The sequence below is a fragment of the Talpa europaea genome (genome assembly GCF_964194135.1).
Source record: "Talpa europaea genome assembly, chromosome: 10".
Taxonomy (NCBI): domain Eukaryota; kingdom Metazoa; phylum Chordata; class Mammalia; order Eulipotyphla; family Talpidae; genus Talpa; species Talpa europaea.
This window is the reverse complement of record NC_140077.1, coordinates 73,984,772-73,995,458: the sequence shown is the minus strand read 5'-3', so window position 1 is coordinate 73,995,458 and position 10,687 is coordinate 73,984,772. Positions and strand designations below refer to the sequence as shown.

The 10,687-nt window shown below is 55.2% G+C and overlaps 1 protein-coding gene across 1 annotated transcript; it reads right to left on the bottom strand.

Annotated features, from left to right (window-relative positions):
• Positions 1 to 9,230, bottom strand: REN (renin; the record flags this gene model as incomplete). The annotated part of the gene is made up of 9 exons (XM_084246148.1): positions 1 to 162; positions 725 to 823; positions 1,009 to 1,153; positions 1,530 to 1,649; positions 3,896 to 4,092; positions 5,020 to 5,138; positions 5,738 to 5,861; positions 6,218 to 6,368; positions 9,133 to 9,230. 9 exons carry the CDS (start codon positions 9,228 to 9,230, stop codon positions 1 to 3), a joined length of 1,215 nt encoding a protein of 404 aa, XP_084102274.1.
• Positions 9,231 to 10,687: the final 1,457 nt, after the last annotated feature.

The window sequence follows — 10,687 nt, the reverse complement described above, 5'->3', positions numbered from 1 at the left end:
TCAGCGGGCTAAGGCAAAGCCAATACGATTGTTATGTCGATCAAACTCCGTGTAGAACTTCCTGATGAAGCTGGCGCCCAGGACCCAGACAGGCCCAGTGGGTGGCGGGACGTCCAGGCCATGGAGGGCCAGGGTGCATAGATCACTGTTACTGTAGGGGTCCTGGCAGGAAGCAAGAATTTTTCCTCACACATAGTCATCTCCCTTCACCTTGTCTGACCCCAGCAGCCACAGCATCCACCCTATCACCTGGGCCCCAGGCATTCTGGGCCCCAGAGCATCCTGGCCCTTTGGTTCGAGCCCTCCTGGATATAGGTACTGTACTGGACACCAAGGAAACAAGGCATCTGGCACAGCGCTGCCTTCAGGAGCTGCTGCTCCTAGACTCGTTATTTGACTTTTCTAAGTCTGTCAAGCATAAAAAGGAGAAAAGCATAGCAATCCTAGGAGCATTTGATGAGAGCATGGAGATAAGGGGCGAGCACAATGATCCCCAAGTTTGGCTGCACGTTGGAATCACCTGGGCATTTGGAAGACACTGATGCCAGGTGCTACCCACAGAGGGTCTTATTTAATAAGTGTGGGTTGTTGCAAAACCCCCCAGGTGACTCTCACAGCCAAGGGGGGTGCTGGTATCGCATGTCATCTGTGCATGATGCCTTGTCCTTTTGGGGGCCACTGCCCACCCTCCCTCCCTGTCACCCAGGGTGGACTCAAGACTCACCTGTAACACATAGTCCGCGCTGGTGAGGGTGTAGTCTCTGCCTCCGAGGTGAAAGGAGATGTCAGGGAGTGTGGGCACCTGGTTACAGTTCACGACATACTGGGGGGAGGGGAAAGGGAGCCTCTGAGTGTGGGAGACATGGTCCAGGCCCTCTGCTGGAGGGGACCAAATGCTTTGGGTGAAGAGTGTGAGAGGTGAGGAGGGCAATGCTGGGGATGATTTCAGGGCCTGGACCACACGTCTACCCCCCTCCCCTGGCCCCTTTCCTCCCTCCAGCTTCTTACTTCGTCTGTGCTCAACTCCTTGGCCCCCAGGGTCTCCATGAGCAGCCTCAGGGAGCTGGTGGGACCCGAGATGTAGGAAGCGCCGGTATCCACCACCGCCACGCAGCCCTCCTCACAGAGCAGGGTGGTCGACCTCACAGACACCCTGGGAGAGGTCAAGTCAGACAAAGGCGCATGAGCACCACAGGGCTGCAGAGCTTTCCTGAGTGAGGGCGGTTGAGGGAGGTCATGCAGGTGGCCATGGCAAACTGTAGGACCCGCCAAGCGTGAGCTGGGAGGAAAAGTGCAGCCCCCTCCCCAGCATGTGGCTGAGTGACACTCTGGCTCCTTTTAGGGGGCCCCTCCCACTGCTCCTCAGGCCTCCGTGTTCCCTGTCCCTGGACACAGTAGGCCCAGAACAAATGCTGTCTGTGTCTTAAGTGGCTGCAGCACAGGGGGTACAGGAGGGCAGCCCTGCCCTCCCAGCCCACCCCCCAGGGTCCGCAGTGATGTTGTGTGTGGGGAGGGTGAAGGTTCCTGACCCTTTCATTTTGATCTGCCAGGAGCCAGTCTTGCCCACGCTCACGTAGTGGAAATTCCCTTGGTGATACTGAGGGTCGCTGCCTCCCAGCACAATCTCTCCCCCCAGCAAGTGGGAATTCCTAAGGGAAACATTAGAGGGTCTTGGAGACCAGAAATCTCCAAGACCCAGTGGCCACAGCCGCAAGGGATGTTGGGTCAGGGGCAGGATGGGGTAAGAGGAGGACCAGGTGGATGGCAAGACTGGGAGCTCCATCTGAGGCCCCAGAACATATCTTTCTTGCCCCTCCCCAAACCCAACCAGAGGCATCTCCAGAATAGTCCAGCTGTACCCAATATAGCACCCCAGTAAGACCCCCTGGAAAGGACCCAGAGCAGAATGCAAACAAGATGCAAATTGGCCCCACCCTGTCTGCGCTCTGGGTGGAGCAGGTGCTGGGAGGGGTTATGGGGAGCTGTGGGGTTGGGTGGGCAGGGCAGGGCAGGGAGGGGGCAGGAGGCAAGCAGGAAGGAGGGGTGGAGAACTTGGGCCTCCCTCTGAGCCTGGCTTGGACAGGTGGCCTGTGATTCTGGGCCAGGTGCTCTGCAAGGTCAAGGCCATGTGGGGACTCTTGTCTCCTTACTTGGAATTTCTGCAGAGAAACAGACACAGCAGAAAGCAAGCCTTTGTTTTAGGGGTGCCTCGCCAGCCTGTTTCTGGGCAGGGTAGGTCTGTGTACCCTTTTTACCTTTCAGGCTATGGAGTCACCAAGAGGTGAAGTCACCCAGGTGGCTAGTAGGGGGCTGGAGCCAAAGCTGATCCCCTGACTTTCCTCCTGTCTGTGCTGCACACTGCCTCCCACAGCTCAGGGTCAGCCTTAGGGCTGGTCTCCAAAGAGTGTGTGTGTGTGTGTGTGTGTGTGAGAGAGAGAGAGAGAGAGAGAAAGAGAGAGAGGTGATTTTCCAGCATTCATAATAGGCATGTGAGCATGCTGAGTAGATGTACATGTGTTATTTGTTATTTGTGCAAGTGCAATAAACTGCATTTTACAAACCCAGAACCTATGTGCATATGCCAGTCCAATTTCTGCCCAGCCCCTCTCTCAACACTTCCTGATCTCTGGACATTTCCTCCCGCTCATCCCAGGGAAAAGGAAGAGGCAGGCCATCTCCTCAACTACCCCCCTCTTCCTGTTTGGTGGCTCCTCCTCTCTTCCATGGTCCCCAGGCTCCTGGGCCCTCAATGATCTCTTTTTTTCCACATTTTCATTTCTGGCTTTCCATTGGCTTCTGCCTCTACCTGCAAGCATACTCAGCCACTCACTAGCATCTAACAACACCTTTCTTTTCTCTGTTCTCTCGCATGGCTGCCTGCACGCACCTGACATTCCTTTCCCTGCTGAATTTCTCAAGGCAGCCTACACCTGTCCTTCACTTCCTGCCACCCACACCTGTGGCTGAACTGCTGGCCTTCTAGCCTCTAAAACAGCTCTTCCCCACATGGCCCCAGGCTGCAGAGCCCCAATAGTGACCTTTCCTGAAAGTTCCCTCTCTCACCAAACCAGACACTCCTCTCCATTTGACCACTGAGATTTCTCTGGACTCCAAACCACTCCTGTGTCCTCGAGGCCACTGGACTTGGGTCTTTACCCTTAGGCCCTCGCCTCCACCTCATGCCATCTTCTGAAGCCCAGTGGCTTGGATCAGATCACAACCCTGCTCAGCAGCCGACAACGGCTCCCCAAAGCCACTGAACTGCTGTCTTAGAGCCACAAGGTTCCTCCTGGCTTCAGCCTAGGCTCCCTGGAGTTGCACATGTGGTGCTGTTTGTCTTCCCCACCAGGCTGTAGGCTCCGTGGTTTCAGACATCTGTCTCGCACACTGTCAGTACTGAACCTCCAGGCCCTGCACAATGCTTGGCACATAAATGCCCAAAACTTGTTGAATGAGTGAATGAATGAATGAATGAATGCAGTTGGCTGTCTCTATGTGAGAGGAGCCCCTGACAGGGAGGAACCCAGGTGGAGGCAATGCCTTTCTTCCCAGCACCCCTACCCCATATTCCCCTTTCGTTCTAGAAAGCATTGTCTAGTAGAACTTTCTATAGTGATGAGGGTGGGGTCTGTGGAAGGATAGTAGTAGCTTCCACATAGTGGCCAGTAGTCATGTGAAGGCCAAATTACTGAAATGCAGCTTCTGAGACTAAAAAATTAAGAGCTTATTTATTTCATTTTAATTAAATTTAAATTTAAAGTAGGGGGCAGCGCAACTATAGAGAGGGATTGAATACCATCTAGTCAGGAACACATTAGAATCTTCCCCCCAACTCCCCTCTTTCTCTCCCAGTTCTTCCATCCCCAGTCCCCACCTTGGCAGGCCCCAGACCCACCTGCTGTAGTAGACAGAGAAGACATCCTCCTTTAACACCCCCTGGGAGAGGATGTGGTCAAAGACCGGGGTGACCCCACCGACGGCCTGCGCAGGGAAGCCCATGCCCAGGACCCCGTCAAACTTGGCGAGCATGAAGGGTATGAGGGGCAGCTCCGTGACCTCGCCAAACGTCTGCGTCACCGTGATCCCGCCCACCTGTGGGAGGAAGGACCCCAGGAGGCCAAAGTCACTGGCCAGAGTTTTGTCTGGGCTTCCACACTGGGGGTCCAGTTCCAGACTGCAGCAATTTGGGGTAAGACCATTTCATCAACTCCACACACATCCTTTTTTTCCTAATATGCATCTAGGCTTTGGGGTCCAGAGAGAACTGGGGTTACCCAGTGACTGGATGGGGCAGCGGCTGAAAAGGTGGTCCTGCCCAGCTGTAACGGAAAAGGGTGCCAGGAGCCCCCTTCGCCCCTACTCTCCCCCACCACAGGTCCAGCTTTCACATGGGCAGGTGAAAGCTGCTGGAGCCTGGTCCCCCATCATGGGCTGAGGATTCTGCAGCACAGCCGGGCCCACCCATCCTGCTCCTTTTTCCAATTTCACAGACAAGGGGCGAGTGATCACACTGGTCTCTGCTCCGGCTCCGTGCGAGCCTCTGCCCCTCAGCCTGACAGAGCCGGGGCTGAAGAAAGCCCAGATGGGGAAAGGGCAGACACGGGCCTAACAAAACATCCAAGCCCAGCCTGACCCTGATCCCAGACTCTAACCTCAATGTGACCTTAAAATCTTTGCCCTAAAACATGTGCTGCCCAAAATGTCAACAGCACGTTGACCCCTGACGGCTGTGGGAATCAGTCAATATCCGGTGGAGAGCCCAGGTGGAACCGGTCAGGCAGGTGACGCAAGTGGAGGGGGGGGGGGCCCTCTGGACAAATCCCACATATTGAGTTAGATGTAGAAACCTCTGTAAATCACCCGGAACTCAAGTTTGTCTGCCCAGTTACTGCTGCTTTGCACCCCCAGCAACAAAGGGCCACAGGGCCTCTGCTCCAAGGCGGATTCCCCTAGTAGAGAGGCAGGGAGGTCTGGGGACACTTGTCAGGGGGTCAGATGACCTGGGGCAGCCCCACTTACAGTCACCACATCCTGGCTCAGGAAGCCCTTGACCTGCCCGGATCCGTAGCGGATGGTGAAGTCTGTCCCGTTCTCCATGTAGGTGGAGGATTCCGAGGAGTCATAGGGGCTGTGAATCTCTGGCAGGAGGACAGAGGCTTGGATCTGTCTGAGAGCCGAGGCCGCAGGTGGGGGGTAGTGGGGGCGGGAGGAGCATGGGGGGTGTCTCAGAGGCAGGTGTATGTGGTTCAGGGCTTAGACACTGGGCAATGGGTGGCCCAGAGGTCAGAGACTTGGAAGGTGTGTTTCATCAATCAAGGACTGTGTTTCTTGGTTCCCGTATCTCTGAGAATTTTGTGTCAAGCAACGTATTTTAAAGTAATGTCTAACACTGAGCTGGGTAGAACAATCTCATCATCAGCACGCGCTAAGAGGTTGTTGACTAAGGAGGGCAGAGCCCGAGGGCCTGGCATGGCTTTGAGACTCTAGTCCTTTCTCAGTCTTGGGAGGGGTGACCCTCTAGGTGGGCTGGGGCTCCTGGAGCTTGCTTATCATCTTGGTGGCATGTCAGTGGAATGGGGGTACCTGCTCCTGGCCCCAGCAGAGGGGGTACCTCCCCCCCTCTGCTCTGGGCAGCAGAGCAGAGACAGAAGGGAAGCAGCTCAGATGGTGGCTGGAAGAGGTTAGCTGTGCATAGGGCAGGGCTGCTGGGTGTGCGGGCAGCGGGCTTGGGGCTCACCACAGGCCATGTAGAGAGGGCTGCACTTGCTGGAGGGGACCCAGAGGTTGGCAGAGCCTGTGTCAAAGATGACTTTGAAGGTCTGGGGTGGGGTGCCAATGCTGATCTCGCCATAGTACTGGGTCTGTGGGGTGACAGAGGCAGCTAGAGGAGCTCACAGAATCTTGGGGCCTCTCCCCATAGTGGGAGTAGTCCCCATCTTTCATTTTCCAGCAGGGATTAACACCATCTTCTGACTTCCCAGAAAGTGAGACAAGAGGGTAAAATAAAACAAAACATCCTGATCCTGAAGCAAGAAGGTGCCCCGACCCCTGAGGAAGTGCCGAGGCAGTAAGCTGCCAAGCTGAGCCAAGCCTGGTCACAGAAACCCCATTGAGGCCACACCCCTCTCCTGCCTGCCAGGAGCACCTGGCTTGAGGTCAGAACCTGAGCCTAAGCTCCAAACCTAACCCAAGCCAGGCTCTGAGTCAAGGCACTCACGTCTAGGTAGTTGGTGAGGACCACAGGGGAGGTGCTGTTGCCCAAGGAGAGTGTCTTGGCAAACTGGTTCCATTCGGCGCCCAGTCTGGCCACGTCCACTCCTCGCTCCTTCAGGCTTTCCCGGACTGAGGGCATTTTCTTAAGGAAGATCCTGGCCCAGCATGGAGGCAAAAAAAAAAAAGAAAAAAGAGGAGCACTGTATTTCCCCGAAATGATGGCAGCAGGGTTCCTGACATGACTCATACATGACCCCTAAATTAGCCCTGGTGCTCAGGAACCACCCCTGTGCCCTAAAGCCTCCGAGGGAGAATGTACATGCCTCCTTGAATCCCCCGCTGGTATTAAACAACTCACTAGCTTCCTAGTGCTGTGATTTTGATCCCTGTTGCTGCATTCATTCCTTCCTCCATTCCAGATCACATGTTGAACACCTATTCTGCACCTGCACTCAGCTGGGTGTTAGAAATATAAAGATTGTTGTAACTTCAAGGAGTTCCCACAGGGGACAAGACAGGCAATGACATCCCCTTCAAGGAGATGAAGGCTGGGAGAGACCGCTTCAGGCCGGACAGGAGGAGGCAGTGCCAGGTGGGCCCTGAAGGTGGCAGCAGATGCCCGCAGCAGCTGCTGGCCTGGGCTGCAGGACACCAAGCACAGTGCCCAGTTTGGCTGGGGGGCACGGAGGAGAGTGGTGAGCTGGGATGGGCAGGGAGGGTGTCCTTTCCAAGGAAAGGTGTGGTGTGCCTTCCAGAGCCCAAGTCCCAGCCCCTCCACTTCCTGTCCTGGCACCCTTCTACCACCTCTGGGAAACAGAATTAAGAGTCCTGGAAATGCACTGCCTGCTGAGCTGCCAGGAGTGAGTGCCAACACGGTACACGCCCCCCACGGAGCTCTCATAACGTTCTGCAAACTAGCTGTCATCGTCTTCGCCTTATAGATAAGACACGAAGATTCACGGGAATAAGGGGACTCAGAAGTGATCCACAGTGGTGTGTCCGGGCTGTTTCTCACAAAGTGCCCTAGGCTTCGACGTGAATACTGTTGACAGGGGTCTGGAGGAGAGGCCTCCAGGGGTTCCCAAGGCTGCAGCCCAGTTTGTGGAGAACCCCTCTTTCTCCTCAACTCCTCATCCTGCACTTGTGCTATTCTTGCCTGCCCACGCCCATGCATTCATGTGCCCATTATGCCCATGAACATGTGCACAGCTTTCATGCCTGTTAGTGCACGGTTTTAATGGAAATGACTTGCCACATCCACAGCACAGTTTTTAGCTTACAAAATACCTTTCCAATTATGATCATTCATTCCCAGCCAAGTTGAAGGAGGTAATGCTATTCCCATTTTACAGATGGGAAAATGGAGGGACAGAGAAGGCTTGACCTTAAAGAGGGTGCATTATCCACTATTCACTCTGAGCAGCCTGTGCACGCTCTTCTTTCTCCTCTCCCCCAACCCAGCTCTTTCACCCTTCAAAGCCTAGCGTGCACCCCACCTTCAGGAAGCTTGCCTCGTGAACCCCATTTAACACTGGCCTCACTGTTGCTGGGCCCCCTGTTTCATTTCCCCAGGGTGCTCATAGTCAGCATTGCACAGCCTGGGGTTCATGGAGCTGGTGCCATCTGGCAGTGAAGGCTTAGAGGTTGTGGGGATAAATTGGAGTCCCTGAGTACCTGTGCGATCCTGCACAACTTACCCAACCGCTCCGGGTCTTTGCCGAGCCCCACTAACTCCTTTGTGAAAATGCTTTACAGGTGGTACTTACCTCCGAGAACCTCTGGCTCTTGCTGAATGTACCTCATGTATGTAAAGGTTGCGGAATCCCCGCAAGAATGGGGTCCTGTGCTCAGATCCCCACAGTGATGCCCTACTCACAGCAGGTGGCAAGACCCAATGACTGCTTCAAAACCTGGCCCCCCCCGCCCCCAAGAATGAAAATTATTCTCTTTTTGGAGAGAACAGAGAGACTGTTTTAACTCCCCTCTGCCTTTGACCTAGGCTGGGAGCTCTGCTCAGCATAAGCACCAGGCTCTCACCCCACAGCCCCGACCCAGCAGCTACCCTCGGGGGCTTCAGAGCTGGGGAAAGGCTTTGGAAATAAGAGGCCCAGTGCATGAGCAGCGTCTGCCTCTTACATGTGACCTCCAGAGCCTCAGTGACCTCATCTGTAAAATGGGACTGCTGGGTTGGGAGAGGATAGTATGAGCTATGGGAAAAGCCCTACGAAATCCTAAGCATTTTGCAGGCTTTCCCAAGGCCCTCTCCCACCAGCCTCCCCCCTTCTGCAGCCTTAATGAATGGCTTGTCTCTGGGGGCACACTTGGCTACCAGCTACGTCTTTCTCCTCCCTGCTCTGGGCTGCCTTTGCCTTGCTCTGATGTTGCTGATTATCCACCCTGTAGTGTCAGTAGCGGCTCGGGTCTTACAACACCCCTGCATTGAGGCTGGGCTTTACAGTCGTCATCTCATTAAATCTTCAAATCACCGTGAAGTAGGTACCGCTATTATCCCTGTTTTAAAAATGAGACCTGAAGAGGTCAAGTTACCTATGGCTCCAGAGGTAGGTAGTTCTGCTGGTGGAGCAGAATCTAAAGCAAGACCCTCCAACTGGTAGACTTCATGGACCACATCCTTCATACCCCGCTTGTGAGCTCCCCGAGGGCAAGTGGCTCTTAATCATCCTTTAGTTCCCCACAGAACGGGGATCTGTCAGGAATCAAAAGCTCTGGACAGGGATGCAAAGGCAGGGCTTCCAGGCCAGACTGGTACAACGATGGGCCCTGTGACCATGGGCATGCCACCTTACTTCTCTGAATGGGACCTCAACTCCCAGCCCAGCTGGTCATGAAGACTGGCTGGCATCACATATCTGAAAGCTGGGGTGGAAGGAAGGAGGGAGCCCCTGCACCCCAATTTACCTTCTGAAGGCGCTGGTGTCTGCGGGAAGACTGAAGGTGCAGGAGCTGCAGAGCACCAGCAGGAGCCCACAGAGAGGCGTTCTGCTCCACGGGTCCATGCTGCCCCAGCCCTTCTCGCTCTGGGAGCCGCGAAGCCTGTGCCTCTCAGGGCCTTTCTCCTTTTATATCCTCCATGCAGGAGTCTCGCATCCTGCTCTGCCCTGATTTATCACCTGGGGCAGACGGCGGGGCAACCCATAAAAAATTCCCTGGAGGGACCAAGCTAGGTGGGTGAAGGGTGACCAGGTCTCCTATGTGGAGCGGGGGCGCAAGCACAGGGCTGTGGGAAAGCAGCCGTGTGCCCAGTGACGCCAGCAGCAGCCCTGTCTTGGCCTGGCCCTGCAACCCCAGGAGGCGGAGGCTGATGAAAAATAGGTTCTGCTCGGGAACAACAATGCTAGGGCTGGGAAGGCTTCAGAGTCTAGTTACCAACCGCACCCCCAAACTTGGCCCCTGTGTCCTTGAAGCACCTCTATCTCTTGTATTAACCTTGACTGTTTCCTGCCTGGCTTCTCTGGGCTGCAGCTTAGTGTTCCCATCGGGAAACTGCGGGACTCTTCCTGGGCCCTTGATGCACCTCCCTCCAAGCCTCTGTCCGCAGCAGCTCCACGTGGGGAGGGCACCGCCACCTGGAAGAGCAGCAGCGCCTGGTGTGGTTCCCTGGGGCAGGGAGTCAGGGCAGGCGTGTGTCTGGCCTCCGCTGAGCTCGGTGTTGGCGGGAGGGAAGGCCGGTCCTTGGTTTGGAGAATGTCCCGCAGAAGAAGGAGCTTGAGGGCCTCCCAGAGCCTCCTCTTCCTTCTGCTTGACCCTCACTTCTTTTGGGCCTTTTGTCTTCTTGCCTCTTTCCTGTAGTTTAAAGCTGCCTGGGGTGGTCCCCAAACACACACCTCAGCCTCAGGATGGGTGCCACTTCTTTTGCCTCCCAGCTTCTTTGTGCTCATTCCTTCAAGGCTCACTTCAGATATACCACCTCCTCCATGCAGTGGGCCCTGATTCGGCCCAGAATTGGTTGCTTTCTCCTCTGCGCTCCCACAGCGCACGTAGGAGGCTGTCTGTGCGAGCACAAACCTCAACTGTCCTATGACAGCTGTTGACGAGTGTACACATGTGTATTTATGTCTCTCGCCCAGAGTAGTGCTTAATGCTTAGCACATGAGTGAACTAGTGAACTAGTCCCAGACTTGTTCTCAGGTGACTGGGTTCTAGTTCTGATATGACCATGAACTTGCTGTGTTCTGTGGGCTGCTTCCATTCCCCTCTGGGCTTCAGTTTCCGAATCTGTACCCTACAGCAGATGGCTGGATGGTGTTTAGTCTGCCTTTCTGCTCAGATACTCGCTGCTCTGGGGTTCTGAGTTCTGTGCCTGCCCCAGCTGTGAGCAGTGAAGATTCCATGGAGGCGCTCACCCTGCGGCCGGCAGATGCGCTCGGATTGCTGAGATGATGACCCCCTCATCAAATGATGGGCCACAGTGGAGAATTTTCAACCACTGTGGTTGGCAGTGGCGGAAGTACTT